Source organism: Vipera ursinii, assembly GCF_947247035.1.
Source record: "Vipera ursinii genome assembly, chromosome: 1".
Lineage (NCBI taxonomy): Eukaryota > Metazoa > Chordata > Lepidosauria > Squamata > Viperidae > Vipera > Vipera ursinii.
Window position 1 is genome coordinate 343,439,174 of NC_139512.1, and position 23,528 is coordinate 343,462,701.

The 23,528-nt window shown below is 41.3% G+C and overlaps 1 protein-coding gene across 1 annotated transcript in view; it reads left to right on the forward strand.

Moving 5' to 3' along the window:
- Positions 1–23,528, forward strand: part of LOC310650780 (sphingosine-1-phosphate transporter SPNS2-like) — a 151,811-nt gene that overhangs the window by 52,215 nt on the left and 76,068 nt on the right. The window contains exon 2 of the mRNA XM_083379511.1: positions 4,672–4,737. Coding sequence (XP_083235637.1) covers positions 4,672–4,737 — 66 coding nt within the window. The remainder of the gene's footprint in view (positions 1–4,671; positions 4,738–23,528) is intronic.

Here is a 23,528-nt window from a genome sequence, read left to right on the forward strand (position 1 = left end):
GAAAGCAAAATGGCTGTCTGAGGAAGCTTTGCAAATAGCTGAGGAAAGGAGGAAAGCGAAAGGCAAGGGAGAAAAACATAGATATGCCCAATTGAATGCAGAATTCCAGAGAATAGCTAGAAGAGATAAGAATGCCTTCTTAAATGAACAGTGCAAAGAAATAGAAGAAAACAATAGAATAGGGAGGACCAGAGATCTTTTCAAGAAAATTGGAGAGATGAAGGGAACATTCCATGCAAAAATGGGCATGATAAAGGACCAAAATGGCAGGGACCTAACAGAGGCAGAAGAGATTAAGAAGAGGTGGCAAAATTACACAGAAGAACTATACAAGAATGAGCTTAACGTCCCTGATAATCACAATGAGGTGGTCACTGACCTCGAGCCAGACATCCTAGAATGTGAAGTGAAGTGGGCCTTAGAAAAGCTGAGCAACAACAAAGCTAGTGGAGGTGACAGTATTCCAGCTGAGCTATTCAAAATCTTAAAAGACAGTGCAGTAAAAGTGCTACACTCAATTTGCCAGCAAATTTGGAAAACTCAGCAGTGGCCACAGGATTGGAAAAGATCAGTTTACATTCCAATTCCAAAGAAAGGCAGTGCCAAAGAATGTTCAAACTATCGCACCATTGCACTCATTTCTCATGCTAGTAAAGTCATGCTTAAAATCCTACAAGCTAGACTTCAGCAGTATGTGGATCGAGAACTACCAGAAGTACAGGCAGGATTTCGAAGAGGCAGAGGAACTAGAGATCAAATTGCCAACATACGCTGGATCATGGAGAAAGCTAGGGAGTTCCAGAAAAACATCTACTTCTGCTTCATTGACTATGCTAAAGCCTTTGATTGTGTGGATCATAACAAACTGTGGCAAGTTCTTAAAGAGATGGGAGTACCAGACCATCTTATTTGTCTCTTGAGAAACCTATATGCGGGTCAAGAAGCAACAGTGAGAACTGGACACAGAACCACTGATTGGTTCAAAATTGGGAAAGGAGTCCGGCAAGGCTGTATACTGTCGCCCTGCCTATTTAACTTATATGCAGAGCACATCATGAGAAAGGCAGGGCTAGATGAATCAATAGTTGGAATTAAGATTGCTGGAAGAAATATCAACAACCTAAGATACGCAGATGATACCACTCTAATGGCAGAAAGTGAAGAAGAACTAAAGAGCCTCTTGTTGCGGGTGAAAAAGGAGAGTGCAAAAGTTGGGTTGAAACTTAACATTAAGAAAACCAAGATCATGGCATCTGGCCCTCTCAATTCCTGGCGAATAGATGGGGAAGAAATGGAGGTAGTGACAGATTTTGTTTTCCTGGGCTCCAAGATCACTGCAGATGGGGACTGTAGCCAAGAAATTAAAAGACGCTTTCTCCTGGGAAGGAAAGCCATGGCAAATCTAGACAGCACACTAAAAAGCAGAGACATCACCCTGTCGACAAAAGTGCGTATAGTCAAGGCTATGGTCTTCCCAGTTGCAATGTATGGCAGTGAAAGTTGGACCATAAGAAAGGCTGAGCGCCAAAGAATTGAGGCCTTTGAACTCTGGTGCTGGAGAAGACTCCTGCGAGTCCCTTGGACTGCAAGGCGATCAAACCGGTCAGTCCTAGAGGAGATCAATCCTGACTGCTCTTTAGAAGGCCAGATCTTGAAGCTAAAACTCAAATACTTTGGCCACCTAATGAGAAGGAAGGACTCACTGGAGAAGAGCCTAATGCTGGGAAAGATCGAGGGCAATAGAAGAAGGGGACGACAGAGAATGAGGTGGCTGGATGGAGTCACTGAAGCAGTAGGCGTGAGCTTAAATGGACTCCAGAAGATGGTGGAAGACAGGAAGGCCTGGAGGAACGTTGTCCATAGGGTCGCGATGAGTCGGACACGACTTCGCAGCTAACAACAACAATGTTAAATTAGAAACTAATAAAATATAGAATTACAATGTTTGTGGTGTGGGGAGGAGATAGATACAAGCCACAATAGGAGAAGCCCTCCGACTTGACTCTGCTCAGCCATGTGAGGACTTGGGATGATATTCGTTGAATGTTGGAGAACAGGAGGAAGGAAGTGAAAAATGGGTCTCCTCATTTCTTCTTCCTGCTTCTATGACCCATTTGTGAATTTATTTATTTATTTATTTTATTGCATTTATATACCCTACTTCTTTACTGTATCTCTTTCCACTTTCATTCAGAGATCAGAAGCTAACAATCCCAACAGCTGTGTTCTCTGGGAATAGTGAATGACTATTTTGTTCTTAATAAAAATGTAGGAGGACTGTGTTGGATCCATTTGTTTATTCATGTCAGAAGCATCACAATTAAAATAAGGTATATTATATGACATAAAATATAGGATTAAAATATGTACAAATTAAAAGTTCTTGCTCAGAAACTAGCGACATTACGGTAGTTGTGTTCTGTTGCGCTGCCGTGAGGTCCTCAACTGTACACTGATCGGGCTACAAAAGGCAGATATACATATGTGTTGTTTTCTGCATGTTAACAGAATCACAAAGAGCAGAAGCAATTTGTTCAGAGTGTCTGATCTGTTTTAAAAGTGCATTTGGAACAGGATGTGTCATGTTGATCCTCTCACAAAATAGCTCCCCACTCCAATCTAGTCCTGAACCTGAAGGCATCACAGTGGCTCACAACTGTCTAGAGTCCAATTCAGGTGGTATATAAAAGTCATAATCAGTAATAAAAATCAAATCTAATTCCAAATCTTCAAAAAGTTGACTTACTCCAGATATGCATTCTCAGCTTTAAAGTGCCCTCATGCCCCCACCCAGAGTTTTGCAGGAAGGCAAGGGGAATTTCTGCCTAGGGCCTGAAGTTTCAGCTGAATTATTCCAGCATAAATTAGTGATCCAGTCATCTCGATCCAAATCTCTCCATCCTATTTTATTTTTCAAACATTATTTGAGAAAGCAAAATGTAGAATATTTTATTTTTCTTTGAAATGGGGTTAGAAATGCACATCCTTGGTGTGTGTTTGTGTCTGTGTGTTCTGTTGGATTTGTGCGTGGGCCATCTCATGTGATACATCTTTTCTGCCCCTTTGCAACCATCCCCAAATAAACCAATTAGGGAAGGCTCTTAATCTTCATGTGGAAAGTGGCATGCTTTGTAGAGGATGGTCCTCTAGTCAATGGTCATTTAATTCAAGTCTGGCTTAAAGATTAAGCAACAAAAGAAGTTGCCATTTATAATTCTTGACAGGGACCCCCTCGGGGAGGGTCCCAAAAGTCAGCATGGCAGCTGTAATAGCACAATTGAATCCCCTCCCACCCCTTTTTATGCACACCATGAAACACATGTAAAGGGGGCAGGGCTTCAATTGTGTGGTTGCAGCTGCCATATTGATTTTTTTTCTTTGCCCTAAATGTTGGATATCATTTCCTTCTTTTTTCAGTTCTTTCCTTGATTATCCCTGTTTCTTGCATTTTCCTTTATCTTTTCATTTCTTTTTCTTTTTTCTAGTTTTTATGCTTCCATCCTTTTGCACCCTGTATAAAATTATTTCTTGATTAAAAAAACATATCCAAATATAATTTCTTCCCATGTTATTTCCAAACTGAGGGTTCAAGAAAGGAACGGTTGGATAAGTTTTGAAGAGAAATCTTGGATTTAGCAATCATTTGAGAATACATTGTGGTCACAGAATGGCTCATCTGGCGGACCCATTTACCAGAAGGAAAATGGCACGATCCATTTAGCCCCCCCCCCTCCACACACACACATGCACACTCCAACCCCCGCTTCTCCACCTCAGCTTATGTTAGGTGGGGGGGTTTTGAGCAAAATCTTTGGGTTTTTATTTTATTTGACATCTATCGACATCCAATAGTTTATGATAAAATTTACAGTGTAAATAACAAGGGTGCTAGAACATATGTGTGTGAATATATGATCTTCCTAAAGCAGAGTTCCACAATCTTTTGGGCCCCAGGGCCCGTTTCTGTAAAGAGAGGTTTTTTCCACAGACCGGAGGGGGCGTGGTTTTGTGTGCTGCCTGCATCCCACGTATGGGGCTTTGCTTGTTTGTGCGGACCCCTGACCTAAAGGAAGTAGAAATGGTCTTTAACGTACAACCATCCATTTAGTGACTGTTCAAAGTTACAATGGCACTGAAAACACTGACTTATGACTGTTTTTCACACTTATGACTGTTGCAGCATCCTCATGGTCACTTGATCAAAATTAAGATGCTTGGCAACTGGCATGTATTTATGACGGTTGCAGTGTTCCGGGGTCATGTGATCCCATTTTGCGTCCTTCTGACAAGCAAAGTCAATGGGGAAGCCCGATTCACTTCACAACCATGTTAGTAACTTAACAACTGCAATGTGACAAAAAAGGTCATAAAATGGCAAGACTCAGTTAACAACTGTCTTGCTTAGCAACAGTAATTTGGGGCTCAATTGTGGTCACAAGTCGAGGACTATCTATATTCTTTTTTTAAAGCCAGATGCAATAAGGAATGTATTCTTGGTCACCTTCTTTCTTCAACTGCCTAGTTGCCCAAACTGTTTTAGAATGAGGCTCTGGACAAAATGGATTTTCAAAAATTCCAAAATCCAAGATTGCTCTCCACAATCTATGCACTGATTGAATAAATGTTTGGCATTAACGATTTGTCTAACCAGTGTTCTTCTTTTCCCTCCAGGCGTTTTGCTAGATATTCAGCAACATTTTGGGGTTAAGGACAGTGGAGCTGGCTTGCTACAGACAGGTATGCAACCTCTTCTTTGATCACGTGAAATGTTAATGCCATTTTATAATGCTTTGGTAAGACCACACTTGGAATACTGCATCCAGTTTTGGTAAACACAGTATAAAAAAGTTGTTGAGACTCTAGAAAGAGTGCAGAGAAGGGCAACAAAGATGATCAGGGGACTGGAGGCTAAAACATATAGGGAACGGTTGCTGGAATTGGGTATGTCTAGTTTAATGAAGAGAAGGACGAGGGGGGACATGATAGCAGTGCTCCAATATCTCAGGGGCTGCCACAAAGAAGAGGCAGTCAAGCTATTCTCCAAAGTGCCCAAAGGCAGGACAAGAAGTAATGGATGGAAACTAATCAAGGAGAGAAGCAACCTAGAACTAAGGAGAAATTTCCTGACAGTTAGAACAATTAATCAGTGGAACAGCTTGCCTCCAGAAGTGGTGAATGCTCCAACACTGGAAGTTTTTAAGAAGAGATTGGACAACCATTTGTCTGAAATGGTATAGGGCAGTGATGGCGAACCTTTTAGAGACTGAGTGCCCAAACTGCAACCCAAAACCCACTTATGTATCATCGGGTACTGGGTAGGCGTGGCCCATTGGGTGGGTGTGGCCCATTGGGTGGGCGTGGCTGCAGTGGCAACGGCAGACTGGGACTAAAAAGTTCAATCAATCAATTCCAACTTTGTGAGATCTTTTTTTTCCCCCGCGAGAAGTTGAAATTGATTGATTGAACCTTTTTTTTGTGTTTTTTGCACACGAAGGTGGAGGCCTAAAGCGAAAAGGTTCCCTAGGGAGAAGGGTGGTATAGAAATCAAATAAAACTAAACTAAACTAAACTTATAAAACCCAGCTGAAGGCCTAGGACTGGGGCGACAGTGCGCGTGCTTGCAGAGAGGGCTCTGCGTGCCACCTGTGGCACCCGTGCCATAGGTTCGCCACCACGGGCATAGGGTTTTCTGCCTGAGCAGGGAGTTGGACTAGAAGGCCTCCAAGGTCCCTTCCAACTCTTTTATTTTGTTATTGTGTTCTGTTATTCTAATTCATTTTAATTTTAATGTGTCAGGCTGCCCAATTCCATAGCAACTCTGGATGGCATACAGTACTGAGCACAAAATTAGCAGCAGTAATAAGGTAGTGAGCCATCTGGAAAAAGCAACAGCCAGTAGCTTCTCAACACAAAACATTCACATTAGGGACCCACCACCCAAGTAAGTGGGGAATATTCTTTTGGGAGGTAGGTACTAGTTTTGGACTTGTTTGTATTGGATTTTTTTTGTGGTCCCCATACTTTGAAGCTAAGGTTGTAGCAGGCTTGTGATGGTGTACCAGATTTGCTTCAAATTGCAGTTAATTGGCAAATAGGCTTTTATAGGTATTATGTGTCTCCAGTTTGCAATGTATGGCAGTGAAAGCTGGACCATAAAAAAGGCTGAGCGCCAAAGAATTGAGGCCTTCGAACTGTGGTGCTGGAGAAGACTCCTGCGAGTCCCTTGGACTGCAAGGCGATCAAACCGGTCAGTCCTAGAGGAGATCAACCCTGACTGCTCTTTAGAAGGCCAGATCCTGAAGTTGAAACTCAAATACTTTGGCTACCTTATGAGAAGGAAGGACTCACTGGAGAAGAGCCTAATGCTGGGAAAGATTGAGGGCAATAGAAGAAGGGGACGCCAGAGAATGAGGTGGCTGGATGGAGTGACTGAAGCAATAGGCGTGAGCTTAAATGGACTCCAGAAGATGGTAGAAGGCCTGGTGGAACGTTGTCTGTAGGGTTGCGATGAGTCGGACACGACTTTGCAGCTAACAACAAAAAAAAATGTGTCTCCAGTGGTTTGTTTGCTATGCTTGGGGAGTGAAGCTGAGCAATAAATGGTGGGAATACTTCAAAACTCTGCCATCGCTCTGTGATATTCTCTATAAACACAAATATTTACAAGCAGTAGTCTCTTCATAGAGAGCTGGTTTGGTGTAGTGGTGAAGGCACCTAGACTAGAAACTGGCACACCGTGAGTTTTAGTCCCACCTTGGGCACAAGCCAGTCACCCTCTCTTAGCCCTAGGAAAGCAGCAGTGGCAAACCGCTTCTGAAAAACCTTGGTTAAAAAAAGCTGCAGGGAGTTGTCCAAGCAGTCTCTGAGAATTGGACAAGATTGAACAGAAGAAAAATAAAAGGTTATAAGACAAAGGTTATAAAAGGTTATAAGACAAAGGCAGACAAAATGTCGGAACTCATGGAATCGTAAAAGGTTAAAGTGCAAGAATAGGCAAACTTGGCTCTTTTATGACTCTGGACTTTAACTCCCAGAATTCCTGAGCCAGCCATGCTGGCTCAGGAATTCTGGGAGTTGAAGTCCACAAGTCATAAAAGAGTCAAGGTTGCCTACCTCTGAAGTAGGGGGAAAATAGTGCAATAAGACATCTGAATACATCAGACCTGCAGATATTGCTTGGAATCTGCCACATATACAGAAAACCTTTCTTTATTTTTCTTGCAAATGTTTACATTCATGTGGTACCCATTACATTTAGAAGGGTGGAGAATTCTGGTTCTAAGACTGCTGCCAATTAGAGATGTCCAGATCATTTTGAATTGGGTTCCTGCCAAAGTTGCATGAAATAATTCACTCAAGTCTATTAAAATTTGTGTTTTGTGTTTTTTTTAAAAGCAAGATCTAACACCCTTAACACTTATCAGTGCCATCAAGAATATATTTTCAATCCTTATGGAAAGCTGAAAGTTCTGGACAGTCTTAATGATCTGGCAGCTGGACTCACATACCTGGACAGGTGATGCTGTTTTGAGACGTCTACATTAGGCTATGTTTACAATATGGATCATGATGTTTGCAGATGGTCTGAAGTTTTGCAATCTCTGCTAGTGAGAAGTTGTTTCTTTCCATTACATCTAAGACAATGTTTCTCAACCTTAACCCCTTTAAGATGTGTGGACTTCAATTCCCAGAATTCTCTAGCCAGCATGGCAGGCTGAGGAATTCTGTGAGTTGAAGTCCACATAATAGTCCCAGGTTGAAAAACATTGATCTAAAGTCATGCATTTGAAATTACAATGGCACTGAAAAAAAGTGATTTATGATCGTTTTTCACACTTATGACCATTGCAGCATCCCCATGGTCACATGATCAAAATTCAGCCGTTTGGCAACTGACTGATATTTATGATGATTGCAGTGTCCCGGGGTGATTTGTTCACCTTTTGCGACCTTGTGACAAGCAAAATTACTGACAAAGCCAGATTCACTTAACAGTCGTGTTACTAACTTAACAACTGCAGTGATTTACTTAACAATTGTGTCAAGAAAGGTCACAAAATGGGACAAAACTCACTTAAGAAATGTCTCACTTAGTAACAAAAATTTTGGGCTTAGTAGGTCGTAAACTTATCATCATGTGTATATCCCTTTTATTCCCCCTGCACACTAGATGTATTGGCTTTTTCCAATTAAGTTAGATAAGTAGTGTCTTGGAGGCTTTGATTCAATCTTTGTTTTAAGGAAGCAGTTACTCAGATAAACCAAGGTTTGTGAAGTTTCCTTCTTTTTTCATTTTCCCTGAAAATCTCAGAATACCATCTATGCTAAGCAGTAGCATCTAAGGGTGTAGCTATGTTCCAAATTAAGATCTGGTTTGCCTTTTTGAATGTAACACTGAGTCACGATTTGCTGAAAGAATGTTTTGCAAAATATCCTCAACATCCTATAGGCGTAACTGTGTTTGTTTAACCGACTGCAGCAAAAACCACAAAGGATCTTACAATGTTAATTATTTCTTCATATATGTATGCAGTTTATCTTTCATCTAAAAGCGATCCCAAACCAATAAAAAACATCAACTATTTCAAGAAAACATCAGCAGCACTATAGGATTAACATAGCAATATAATCCAACTACAGTTCAGTCTGGATTAGTGCAGTTAATGAATCCCACAAAATGGTTGTACTATTTAAATTCACACTATTCAAAGTGATATTTCAGTGAAATTAGGGCAATTGGTTCCAGCTTGATAGAAATAGGCAGTGAAAATGTTTAAACATAAATATTTATGTGTATATTAATAAAATATTGCAGCAAAAGATTTTTTAAAAATGTACTTTTAAATTAAATATATGGTTAGCAGAATCACAGAGTACAAGGTAGTCCTTGACTGTAATTAAACCCATAGGTAAAGGTAAAGGTTCCCCTGCACATGTGCGCTAGTCGTTTCTGACTCTAGGGGCCGGTGCTCATCTCTGTTTCAAAGCCGAAGAGCCAGCGCTTGTCCAAGGATGTCTCTGTGGTCATGTGGCCGGCATGACTAGACGCCAAAGGCGCACGGAACGCTGTTACCTTCCCACTGTAGTGGTCCCTATTTTTCTACTTGCATTTTTACGTGCTTTCGAACTGCTAGGTTTGCAGAAGCTTTGACGAGTAACAGGCACTCACTCTGTTACACGGCACTCGGGATTCGACCCGCCAAACTGCCGACCTTCTGATCGACAAGCTCAGCTTCCTAATTCACTGAGCCACCGCATCCCTATAATTAAACCCATAGTTATACTCATAAGTTGTGGGAATCGTTAAGCAGGCCACCATGTGACCGTGCCTGATTTTATGACCTTTTTTTGTAGTGGTCATTAAGCAAACATGGCAGTTGTTAAGCGAATGCTATGGTTGTTAAAGAGTCAGTTCTCCCCAATGGGCGTTTTTGCTGGAAGTAAACACTAGAAATTATCACAAACTACCGAAAATCATAGTCATGTGATCTCGGGATGCTGCAAACAGTCGTAAATGCAAGCTGATTGACAAGCACCCAAAATATGATCACGTGACTGTATGGGGAGTACAGGTAATCTTCAATTTACAACCACAATTGAGCCAAAAAATTATGTTAAGTGAGAAATTTGTTAAGTGTGTTTTGCTCCATTTTATGATTTTTCTTGCCACATTTGTTAAGTGAATCATTGCAGTTGTTAAGTTAGTAAATCTGGTTTCCCTATTGTTTCAATACTGTTGTAACTTTGAATGGTCACTAAATGAACAGTTGTAAGTCAAGGACTACCTGTATAGATAGGTTGTGATTATTATGGTGCAAGCTAGTTATATGTAGGTTTGATCGGGGGGAGGACTATAAAGTACACACTGGCTCTACAACAAACATGTTAAACTCACGATGTCACGTGATGTTGCGAGACGTATCGGGATGGTTTTGCTATTGCTGGTAATGGAGTGGGCATGGCTTCCAGGTGATGCATCCAGCCTGCAGGCTGGCATTTGACACCCCTGCTCTACAATCATGCTCAAAACAACACTGGATAGAAAATTGCCCTCCACACAATGGTGGGATTCAGCCAGTTCGCACCACTTCAGCAGAACCGGTAGCTAATTTTTTGTTGCCCAAGCCCAGAATGGACTTCTGGAAGCGGCATCCACACAGAGAACTGGTTGTTTGCATATTTGAATCCCACCACTGGTGCAAGCCAGAATAATGCAGTATTTAAGGTAAAGGTTCCCCCGCACATGCGTGCTAGTCGTTTCCGACTCTAGGGGCCGGTGCTCATCTCCGTTTCAAAGCCGAAGAGCCAGCGCTTGTCCGAGGACGTCTCCGCGGTCATGTGGCCGGCATGACTAGACACCAAAGGCGCATGGAGCACTGTTACCTTCCCACCGTAGTGGTCCCTATTTTTCTACTTGCATTTTTACGTGCTTTTGAACTGCTAGGTTGGCAGAAGCTGGGACAAGTAACAGGTGCTCACTCTGTTACGCGGCACTCGGGATTCGACCCGCCAAACTGCCGACCTTCTGATCGACAGGCTCAGCGTCCTAACCCACTGAGCCACCGCATCCCATGCAATATTTGATTTAGTGCAAATTGAAAAATTGATATCAGATCCTATTTAATAGACCCAAAACTCAGTTAAAGTGAGGTGAGAGCATTTGCGGTTGAGGCTGGCACATCCTCAGTTGCGGTTTTAGACACCGCTCATCTTCATGTGTGCAAAACAGAGAAAAGGAAGGTTCCATTAGAGGGAAGCGATAGAAGTTCAAACAAGAAAAAGGTTGTTTTATCACATTAGAGCAACAATGTGATGTAATTGAACGACGTGATTGTGGTCATAGAAATGCTAAAATAGGACAAGATACTGATGACTCAATTTTCGAAGTTCAAATGGCTGTACAGGTGGTCCTCGACTTACAACAGTTCATTTAGTGACTCTTCAAAGTTACAACGGCACTGAAAAAAGTGACCTGTGACCATTTTTCACACTTATGACCTGTAACACCCTCATGGTCACGAGATTTATATTCAGATGTTTGGCAACTGACTTACATTTATGATGGTCGCAGTGTCCCGGAGTCATAGTATCCCCTTTTGCGACCATCTGAAAAGCAACATCAATAGGGAAACCCAATTCACTTAACAACAGTGTTACTAGCTTAACAACTGCCATGATTCATGTAAGAAATGTGGCAAGAAAGCTTGTAAAATAGGACAAAACTCACCTACAGTAGCAAATATCTCACTTAGCAACAGAGATTTTAGGCTCAGGTGGTCGTAAATTGAGGACTACCTGTACCAGCATTGTGTATGTATACATTCCTTTTACTCCCATTACAGACTAGATTTATTGGCTTATCCCAGTTAAATTAGAAAAGTATTATCTTAGTAGTTTTGGTTCAAGTTTTGTTTTAAGGAAGCAGTCATAAGTCGAGGACTGTTTGGATGATCAGGAAGGCCTTTAACTGATGTTGAAGTCAAACATGATTTAGGCATCAACTTCAACTGAGCAGAGAAGGAATTTAATTTGTTGGAAGATTTCTGTGGTCTAATCATTAAGATGTCAACTTAGAGCTAAGGAGGTTGATATCTCTCTGCAGCCATGGAACATCACTACAGGTAATCCCCGAGTTACGACCATTTGTTTAGCAACCATGTAAAGTCAAAACAGCATTGAAAAAAGGGATTGGTACCACACAGTTGTGACTGTTACAGCATCCCTATGGGATCAAAACTTGGGTGCTTGGCAAGGGTATGTATTTACAATAGTTGCCAGAGTCATGTGATCTCCATTTGTGACTTTCCCAGGTGGCTTCCAACTAGCACAGTCAATTGGGGAAGCCAGATTTGCTTAATGACCCCATGATTTACTTAACAGCTGCAGTGACTTGCTTAATAGCCATGACAAAAAAGATGGTAAAATCATTGCAACTCATTTAACAACTGCCTTGCTTAGCAATGGAAATTCTCCTCCCAGTTGTGGTCGTAAGTCGAGACAGTCCCTCTCTCTCTTGGTCCCACCTACCTCACAGGACTGTTCTAGAGAAACAGGCAACAATGTATCTCCAACTTCTAAAAATATTAATGTGATAGCAACATTGCACTCCAATTCTGGAGAAATTGATAGAAACTATGAAGCGTCTTTAAAACAAACAAACCAAATATTTGAATAGCATTTTTATTTTTATTTTGGGGGGGGCTGGTCCTTTCTAAAAACAGGCTATCCCAACTCTCCTTGCAACGGAAGTCCTGCTATTGGAAGGCCAGATGGCTCAGAGGACAGGAAAGGGAAGGGAAGCTTTTGGATTGTTACGGGAAAATGAATGGGATAAAGGCCTGCTCTGGAAGTCAACTGTACCCTGGGGAGGGGGAGAATATATTTGAATTGTTCTTTAATGGAAACTCGGCAGAATTTGTCCCATCACACACTCAGGCCAGTGGACGTATCCAGAATGAGGTTCTCATTCATGAGAAAAAAGAAATGCCTTGCACGTGAAGTTTGGAAGAAACACCCAAACTACCCTTATTTTGCAGTAATACCTCTCTTTTTTTGTGTGGGGGGGAAGGTGTCTTTGAGTGAAGTGTCGGCTCTCTGCAGATTCCTTGACAAGGCTTTTCAAAACTGTTTTGCCATTGCCTCCTTCCAAGGGCTGAGAGAAAGTGACCGGCCCAAGGTCAACCAGCTAGTTTCATCCTAAGGCAGAATGAGAACTCACAGTCTCCCAGTTTCTAGTTAACTACTATACCAAACTGGCTCAACCCATATTGAACAGTCTGAAATAGTGTATCGGGATTGAAAAAAAAGTCTTTTCAGCAGTGGTCTCTTTATTAGGACCTATTATGATAAATAGTGGTCTATTTATTATGTCCCTTTATTATGGAATGCTTTCTTCTAGGTTTTGCAAATTTTATTAGACTTCAGCTCCCCAAGGCTTTAGCTAGCATGGATGATGATAGTTAAAAGAGTTCAATTTACAAAGGGCTGTCGGATTTTCCTCTCTGCTTTGTTCCATTGATCCCTTAGAAGTCATGCCTCGCATGCTTTCCTTCACTTATTTCACCAAAACTGACTGTTTTAAACTTTATTTGTATTCCATCTGCTGCCCAGAGGAACTATTGTGATTAGGCAGGTGGTAAATGAATGACGTAAATAGAATGTATGCAGAGGTTTGAATTTTTTTCAGCATTCCCAATGTAAATCCCTTTCCTTTCCCTACCCTGTAGGGTAAAGTATTGGCATGGGAGGAAATCTTTATTGTTTGATTTTAATCAATAGATGCAACAGTCTTAGGAAGAAGTATAAAAGGACAGGTACAATTAGAAGCTATGTTCTCCCTTCCCCAAGAACAAAGGTTAGTTAAACATTTAAATAGCTGGGAGATCAGAGTCTTTTAGGAACTGTCTGATTGGATGGTTTCATTTGCTTCTAAATGGTTTTAAAGAGTTACATGAGTTTTTCTCAACCTCAGCAAGTTTAAAAACTGTGAACTTCAACTCCCAGAATTCCCCAATCAGTGCTGGCTGGGGAATTCTGGGAGTTGGAATCTTAAAATTTGAGATTGAGAAATACTGGGTTAGATTGTGATCATCACTGGGTGAGTAGATAAAATCCATGCTCTTCCTAATTCTATGAAGTAGAAAATGATTTTATCAGAAAACACAGTTTCAAAAGTTAGTTGGTGTTGGAGAAGACCAAGCTAAAGACTTAACTAAAGTCACTGCATAATCATTGAAATGTAGAAAATTAAGACGGGAATGGGGCAAATGGCATCGTCCTTTGTTTTGCCCTTCACCAGTTAGCATCCTGTCACTGTCCACCCCCATATATGTCTCTCTTTGTTTTGATTAAATTGAAAAGATAAGGACAGAACAATTCCAGCATATGAAATTTAATGGTTTTGGCAGGAGTCTTTATTCGAAATGATGACAATTTGACCTCAAGAGACATCTGTACAGGAACATAGACTGCATTGGCTCTAACTGCCAAATCAAATAGTGAATTACTCTTTTTCTTTTCTAGGACCACAGGATATGCTGGAAGTTAATTTGCAAAGGTTCTTTCCCCCCCACCACCCTCTTTTTAGATTGTCAAATGCCACTATGAATGGAATGGTATCTATTTTTGAGAGCCATGGGAAAAGGGACTAAAGGTTTTAGTCCAAACCACTTGGGTTGCTAAAATTGTCCACTTTCTGCAGATTTTCTAGAGCGTGGTTAACATGGACCTGCTCAAACACCACAAATGCAAGTCCCCCTCTTTAATTTTAGAGAGGATTCCCTATTCTGGTTCCAAGTCTCAAGAACTTATTTTTTCCCCTCCCTCTTTCTGTAATGGTAGTCAATAACTATAGTTACTATTTTGCTCCCAAGCAATGCCTTCCTTGCATGCTTGAAATTTTAAAAGTAAATTTCATATTTCACAAGCAGGAAAAAAAACAAAACAAAACTGGGCAGTAGAAAAACCGTGGCAGGGAACGTCGTTAGAAAAATCCTGGAGGCAGAAAGGGGAACTAAGAACATGGAATGAGAATCAGATTTGTCATTTTAAAGCCTGAGCAATCCTTCATGCTTCGAATTATGATCCAAGATTCTTTGCTTTCAGGCCATTAATCTTTTTCCACCAAATTGTAAAAGCATGTTTATCTGTTAAGAAGAGCTGTCTTAAAAATGCAGCACATTCCCAAAGTAGCGTATAATACATAATGCGGTTATATAAAAATGCACCTTAAGAGCAGAGCCACTAAACAGGAATACAGTACATCTCATTTCTGTGAAAATAATCATATAAATAAGCCATGTTCACTGTCCATTTAAAAAGCAACAAAGAGTGAAGTACAGGTAGTCCTCAACTTATGACCATTCATTTAGCAACTGTTCGAAGTTACAGTGGCAATGGAAAAAGTGACTTACAACCGGTCCTCGTGTTTATGACCGTTGCAGCATTCCCACGGTGACGTGATAAAAAATCGGGCACTTGACAACCAGGATGTATTTACAATGGTTGCAGCAACCCAGGGTCACGTAATCTCCATTTGTGACCTTCCCAGCTGGCTTCTGACAAGCAAAGTCAATAGGGGAAGCTGGATTCACTTAACAACTGTAATGATTCACTTAACAACCATCACAAAAAAAAGATCATAAAATTGACTTAACAATCACCTTGCGTAGCAGTGGAAATTCTGGTCCCAGTTGTGGTTGTAAGTTGCAATTGCTACCTGTAATCATAAACACTGGGAAAGAATGTTTCATACAAAAAGGCTACAGTTGTTCTGCATGAGTGGCCATTATTCATCCTTCTTGAGAACGTACTCTTTCATGTTGCAATTGGAGTATCAGCCAGATTTTGCTTTCCAAAACTCGTGCAAGCTTTCGACTAGGTATCATTATGAGACACGTAGGGAGCGAATTCTATATGGCATGGAAGCAAGTTGAACAAAAACATTTTTGCAGGAACAAATCAATCAATCAGATGTTAGCATTGTGGATAATTCAAGCCTAATCCATATGACTAATTTAACTGATTTATAGTGCAAATCCAAAACGCTGGGTTAACTGAGTCGTGAGCTTCTTTATAGGATATCCTGCCATTGATTGACCCTAGTTTTACCTTCTTGGAATGGTGGCAATCTAGGCAGTTCTACCATTCTGAATTCTAGCATCCCAAACAGCTTTGGTTACTAACGATATGAACCACTGGATCTAACCCTCCTTGAATACAAATGTGTTACTGATTTGTAGGCTTTTTTTGCCAACCGTAGTCTGTTTCCAGCTATTCTCATGTGGCTTTTTTTAATTTATATTTTATTGCTTTTTAATTAACAAAAAAAGAGAGAGAGAAAAGGAGCAAAACACAAGGATAAAAGTGATAGAGATATATACAGTTGTCAAAGAGAAAAAATATATTAAAAAAATTAAACAATATAAGAAATGATGAAACAGAAATACGAAATACCATTATAATAATACACAGTTACAACTCTATTTGTACTTGTCTAATGCAAACATTATTCAAATACATATATATTTCTAACATATTTATGATAAAAATAAAGGTAAAGGTTTTCCTTGTGCAATTGTATCCGACTCGAGGTCATCTCCGTTTCTTAGCTGAGTGAGCCAGTGTTGTCCAAAGTCCCTTTCTGTGGTCATGTGGCCAGCATGACTATGTGCCGAGGTGCACAGAATGCTGTTACTTTCCCACCCAAGTGACACCTATTTATCTACTCATATTTACATGCTTTTGAATTGCTATGTGGAAGCTTGCCCTGTAGCAGGGCGCTTGGCTCTTGAATCTGGGTTGTTAGCTTTCCAGCTGACAAGCTCAGTGTCTTTAACCACTGAGCCATCACGCCCCCTTTATTTACACTATATTACCTTTTTTTAACCGACTGTATTGTGTATCTGTGAATCCCACATTTCACTGTACTCATTTATACAAAATCTACGTCTGTAGGCAATCTGCTCGTAATTGTCTGTAGGCAATCTGCAACTGCAGTCAATTCCTCAATGAGTAAATGGAGCTATACATTTGCCTTTCCAATACTGTAATATCAAAATAAATGTTTTAGCCACAGAAAGGGCACAGAGAATTGTTTTCGTTATCCAGTTGTCAAATTCCATGCACTAAGTATATGGTTCAAAAGAATATTATCTTCTGAAAATGTTAGCTTTGGTTGCACAATCGTATTTATATAATCCACTCCTTCCTTCCTAAACTTAGTAAGTATAGCACATTGTAGAAACATATGTTTCAAAGAAGCATTATCCTTATTACATGTCTAAGAAAATGCTGTTTCTGACAGTCCTCCCCTTTTCTGTACCAAGCTATTTTCAAGTGAGTTGGCTCTGAGGTGTAATAAAGGAGGAAAGTAGACCTAGGATTTGAAATTGAGGACTACCTGTGCTTCTTGAAGAACAGAGAGCCAGTCTTGTTTGAAAAGTACAGATAGTCCTTGATTTCAAATCTATGCCCACCTATCTCTATTTCTTCAACCGAGACTGACTACCAAGACTGGTTATGCCCTGGTGTCTCTCCTCTCCCTCTCCCGTTATCCCCCCCCCCGCCTCTCTCTGTCTCTGTCGGTCTGTCTGTCTCTCTCTCTCTTTCTCTCTCTCTCTCTCTCTGTGTGTCTTTCTCTGTCTCTGTCTCTCTCTCTCTACACAAATTATCCATGTGGTTAGACTGTGCAAGAGGTTCTGCTAAATATTCTTTGGGGAGGGGGTTGCCCTCCTCACACCTGAAGATTTTGTGCAAGGCTAGTCTTAAGCTTTCTGGGCCAACCCTAGATAGAGTGAAGCTGTTCCCTCATGGGTGGAGACCTCTAAGTACCAGATAGCCTCCCTTCTGCGGTTAAGTTGTCCTGAGCTTTAGAGAAGGATCCTCATAAATGCAATTTGGTCAGCTTCTGTGTGATATGACTCTTTGAACTCAGTTTGTGCACTTGGTTGTGAAGTAGTCCTCGCATTTTGTCTAAGCACTGGCTGAATGGTGCTGTCTCTGCTCCCATAGGTGCTGACTGGAGGAGAGAAAAAAAGTGTCCATGAGCATCTGCAGAGTGTCCTTTCCTTTCTCCGTGATAACTGGGGTTTGGAAAATATTACAGAGTATGAATTGCATAAGGAGAATGTGTTATTATTGCTACTACCAGTATAGTAAAAATTTTAGTCATCTACTAAAAAAAATAGGGAAACGATAAAGGTAAAGGTAAAGGTTCCCCTGCACATGCGTGCTAGTCGTTTCCGACTCTAGGGACCGGTGCTCATCTCTGTTTCAAAGCCGAAGAGTCAGTGCTTGTCCGAGGACGTTTCCATGGTCATGTTGCTGGCATGACTAGACGCCAAAGGTGCACGGAACGCTGTTACCTTCCCACCGTAGTGGTCCCTATTTTTCTACTTGCATTTTTACGTGCTTTCGAACTGCTAGGTTGGCAGAATCTGGGACGAGTAACAGGCACTTACTCTGTTACGCGGCACTCGGGATTCGACCCGCCAAACTGCCGACCATCTGATCGACAAGCTCAGCGTCCTAACCCACTGAGCCACCGTGTCCCAGAGTTAACTATTTCGCTCTTTCTGTTCTCAACGTATGAAAATATGAATGTTTGCAGTATGTATTACTAAGTTTACTTGTTTGGCCAGGTAAAACTGAAAGTGGAAAATATTTGGAGCCCTAGCGTAAAAGCAAATCTTAACCGTTAGCTTTTATCATATTTGTCCTTGATTTCTGGTTTATAATTAATCCAGACAAATTGTCATCCCAGGAAAAGTGTTACAGTCTGTTGTCTGAATATGAATTAAAAGCTATCTGCTGCAGTGACTAAGTGACATTATGCCCCTCTCTTTCCTTGAGGTTTTGGAAAATAAGTTTGACTTTGAATTATGGTTTCCATCCTAGGAATTGCAGATGCAAGGGGCTGGGATTGGAGATGCAATTCCAATTTTGCAGATGCAAGGGGCTGGGATCTTTTCCTGCAAGAAAAAAACATTCTTGTGTGATTAAAAAAATACCCTTGCAGAGTTAGGGTTAATTTTGCAGCTGGAATGATTTGCATGCTATCTGTAGCCTCCTGGCACCACCCTCTCCTTAAAGCAGTGTATTTCTACCAACTTGCCTTTGATACAATTATTCATCCTTGCAAAAAAAAGAACATAGTATATCCTTATCCAAGATCCCCAGGGACTATTATGGGATCATATGTGTTTACCTTGCACTCAGCAGATCTCATTTGCCAAGTTTCCAGGCTGAGGGTTTTACCTAGCCCAGTAATCCCATCTGATTTTCAACACAGTTAACTAAGACTGGCACTTGAAGCTTTTCTGGGCCAAAAATGTGCTCTTGCTTTTGAAAGGTAATGGGTACAAACAGGTAGTCCTCGACTTACCCACCACAATTGGGACCAGGCTTTCTTTTGCTAAGCAAGATGATAATTAAGTGAGTCGTACCTGATTTTATTACCAATTTGCCCCAGTTGTTAACTGAATCAGTGCCATTGTTAAATGAGTCACATGATCATTAAACAGATCCAGCTTTGCCCATTGACTTTGCTGATCAGAAGCCAATTGGGAAGGTCGCAAATGGTGATCATATGATCCCAGGGTGCTGCAATCATCATAAATACAGGTCAGTTGCCAAGTGCCTGGACTTTGATCAGGTGACTGTGGGTGCTGTCACAGCCATAAGTACAAGGACCAGCCATAAGGTACTTTTTCCAATGCTGTTATAACTTTGAACCATAAATAAATGGACGTAAGTCGAGGACCAGCTGTAATTTGGTGGAATGCCACTTGCTTTGCATGCCAAAAGTCCTGAATTTAATCCATGGGGATGGCTTGATCACGAACAGACAGATAAAACCTTGAGCTTTAAAAATTGCCAAGTTTTATCCAGGTCTGACCAATTTTCAAACAGTCTTCTAATGTATATCATAGGAGAGTCGGTACAGTTTATTAGATACACAAAGTCTGGACTGCAGACATCCCGCCACTTGTTATTTGTGAAGTCGTGTCCGACCCATCACGACCCCATGGACAATGTTCCTCCAGGCCTTTCTGTCCTCTACCATCTTCTGGAGCCCATTTAAGCTCACGCCTACTGCTTCAGTGACTCCATCCAGCCACCTCATTCTCTGGCGTCCCCTTCTTCTATTGCCCTCAATCTTTCATCCAGCCACCAGGTGGGAGCAAATAAGGTATTGTATCACTTTTTGCTGCCATCTAGCGGCAACTTGATTTTTCAATCAACGTTTTATACTAGCTGCTTATAACCATATATTGATAAATTGTCTAGGGCAATGTGGATAGCCGCAAAACCTCCCCAAACTCTTATTAAGAGTTGGAAGGCATTTAAGCCTGTTGGTGCATCATCAATCAAAATGTCTATTAGAGAATGCACAGACAATTACCCGCTGCCAGCATAGAAATGCAGAAACATTCATTCTTTGCTGTCATCTTATAGTTGTCTGGATTTTTGCAATCACAGATGAGGAAGCTCTAAAGCAAAAGAAGCCATCAAATTCCAAATCTGCCCCGGTATTATTTCTATGTATATGTAAGCTTAAGGGACGCAGTGGCTCAGTGGGTTAGGACGCTGAGCTTGTCGATCAGAAGGTGGGCAGTTTGGCGGGTCGAATCCCAAGTGCCGCGTAGCAGAGTGAGCGCCTGTCACTCGTCCCAGCTTCTACCAACCTAGCAGTTCGAAAGCACGAAAAATGTAAGTAGAAAAATAGGGACCACTACGGTGGGAAGGTAAAAGCGTTCTGTGCGCCTTTGGCGTCTAGTCATGCCGGCCACATGACCACGGAGATGTCCTCGGACAAGCGCTGTCTCTTTGGCTTTGAAACAGAGATGAGCACTGGCCCCTAGAGTTGGAAACGACTAGCATGCATGTGCGGGGGAACCTTTACCTATATGTCAGCTTATAGGTAGGTAGGTAGATAGGTAAGTAGGTAGGTAAGGTCCTGGTACTGTCATTTTTGAAGTCTGCTATGAGGACTGTTATAATTGGTGCCAGAACTTCCTGGCATCCTTTGTCAATGCTGGTCAAAAGGTGAGGTAGTAAGTTAGAAGAGATGTTGGAGAATGTCTGTCAATTCTGGGGGAAGACAGATAAAACGGTATATCTCAACAGTCTGCATCTTACTATTGTATGCCTTCCTAGGTGACCTTGGCTGATCTTGATAAACTAAACTGGGTTGCACATGGTTAATTAAAGAGAGATCACCAGGAAATACCAGAACTGTAAGGCAGATTGTGGAATTTGAAAAAAAAAGAAAACATCCTGAAGAAGACAATGGCAAGCCAGTCCCATAACATTGCCAAGAAAACTGCATAAATCACTAGGGTTCTGCTGCCCCCACTGATAAGCCCATTCATTATTCATTCTTTCAGGGCCCTTCAACTTTACTGGTAGATTGCCAGAAGCTCCCTTCTCAATTTTTGATTAAATGTGATTTATGTAATCTTTTGGGTAGGCCTTAAATTGTCTTAGTACCTGAGGGGAGGAAACTCTGCCTTTACTGACTGTATTTCATGAAACTGTGTTTTCAGATAAGAGTTATGTTTTGCATTGGATCAGCGGATAGCTTGTTGGCTGCTGAAAAGTTATGAATAGATCTCAAGTACAGTAATAAAAAGGTTCATCTCTGTGAACAGAGGGGCAGAGGGTTGACTATTTCTCTGAGGCTCAACAGAATGCATGATGAGAATGGTGGCTGAATATTCAAAGTGTTCCGGACAATATTTCTGACTATATTGATTATTCCATTTTGCATTGCTGTCGTGATCATTTTCTCATCCAGTCTCCTTTTGCGTGCATGTTTGAGAAAGTATTGGTTCCTCAACACAACTTAATGTTTTTTTTAATCATTCTCAGTTGTTGTCAGTGTTCAAGGCTATACAGGTAGTCCTTGACTTACAACCACAGTTGGGACCAGAATTTCTGTTGCTAAGTTGTTAAATGAGTCAGGACTGGTTTTGTCACCTTTATTGCCAGTTAAGCAAATCACTGCAGTTATTAAGTGAATTTAATGGCTGCTAAGTGTATCTAGCTTCCTACCATTGGCTTTCTTTGTCTGAAGCAAATGGCAATTGTGTGATCCTGGCCTCTGCAACCATCTAAATGTATGCTGGTTGCCAAGTGCCTCAATTTTGATCACGTGACTGTGGGGAGGCTGCAACAGTCATAAGTATGAGGACCAATTGTAAGTTACTTTTTTCATGCCATTGTAACTTTGAATGGTGGTTAAATGAATGGTGGTTAAATCAAGGACTACCCGTCTGCATATTCTCGCCCTTACAAAGACACACAGAGGCAAATCTCAGTCTATAGTCTTGAATCTTTGTCTTTCCTTTAGTATCAATTCATTAGGAAAGAGAAGCATATACAAGGCTGGAGGAAGAGGAGGGACTAGATTTCACAATATCTTTTCATCTGATAGGGAAACAGATGTGATTGCAATGGTTAGAATGCAGGATCGCCCACAGTCTGGAGTTTGATCCTGATGGGCTCAAGGTTAACTCAGCCTTCCATCCTTTTGAAGTGGGTAAAATGAGGACCCAGATTGTTGGGGGCAATACACCGACATCGTAAACCAGACATGTCAAACACAAGGCCCGGGGGCCAGATCCGGCCCGTGAAGTGGTTTCATGCGGCCCGTGAAGCCATCCTGGAAACAGTGAGGGAACGGCCCCCACTGCCTTGGCCCTGGCCCAGAGACCCTCCTCCTGCCAGAGACCCTCAGATCTGTCCCACTCCTGCCCAGGCCCCCATAGGGACCCTTGATACGAACGATGTAGAGCTGGCCACGCCCACCCAGTAGGCCATTCCCACCCTGGCCACACCCACCCGGCCCCCTGAGGGCAACCGCAATGCTGATGCGGCCCTCAATGAAATTGAGTTTGACACCCCTGTTGTAAACCATCCAGAGACTGCTGTAAAGCACTGTGGAGCGCTCTATAAGTCTAAGTGCTATTGCTTTTGCAAAAGAATTAACAATTATAGCTGCTTAGTCTGCTATTGCTGATGATCACATCAAGAGCCTCGGATCCCCTTTTGAGAAAGGCAGGTGGGGAGTGATGACTATGCCCAGTAATTTTCAACATAATTCCACAAACAAGAAACTGTGAAATAAACTCTTAAAACTGAAATGACATTCAGGAGAACAATTCCAAGTGCAAATTTGACTTTCAGCCTCCTTCAAACCTGAGGGAAATCTTCATCTTAATGACGTGAGAGAACCTTTCACAAATCACAATATCTTTTATTTATTTATTTATTTATTTATTTATTTATTTATTTATTTATTTATTTTATTTTCTTGAATTTGTATACCGCCCTATTCCCGTAGGACTCAGGGCGGTTTACAGGGCAGTTAAAACCATGAAATACAAAAAATTAAAATCAATTAAAACAATTAAATTAAATTCAAGCCCCAAGAGTAAATGCATTTATGATTAAATGCTTAAACCACTTCTTCTTTTTTTGGGGGGGTGGGGGAAAACATTCTATTTTTCTGACAAGGAAATCAAAGAGCACCTTTAAATATCGTGACAGAGAATTAGGATGCTGGTTGACTGGCATTTCCCAGGGTGGAAAATAAAGTGAGCTAGCACTCATGGGTAACAGCGCGTGAAGGAATCTATGAAGCCTGGAGAAGACGATCTATTTTTTTTTATTGTCTCATATAATTAAAAAGAGAGAACAAGAGAAATTCCAAGCACACAGATGCACACACATGTGCACACATCCACCCACATTACACCACAAAATAACTGGGAGAAATTAAAAACAAAAGCATCCCACCTGTATCAGGGTGGGTCTGACCACTGAAATCAGAAATAGATATAGAGAAATTCATCCTGTCTGGATAATTAAACCTTTCCTGTTCTTTCACCACAATTGCAACGAATCAGATGTGTTTCTCATTCTTCATTCCAAACTATGATTCCAAAGCTGTCACTTTCAATTGGAAGGGCGTATGTCATTTTACCTATTTTTATTCACCTGCCCTTTTTGGCTGGTATTTTGGG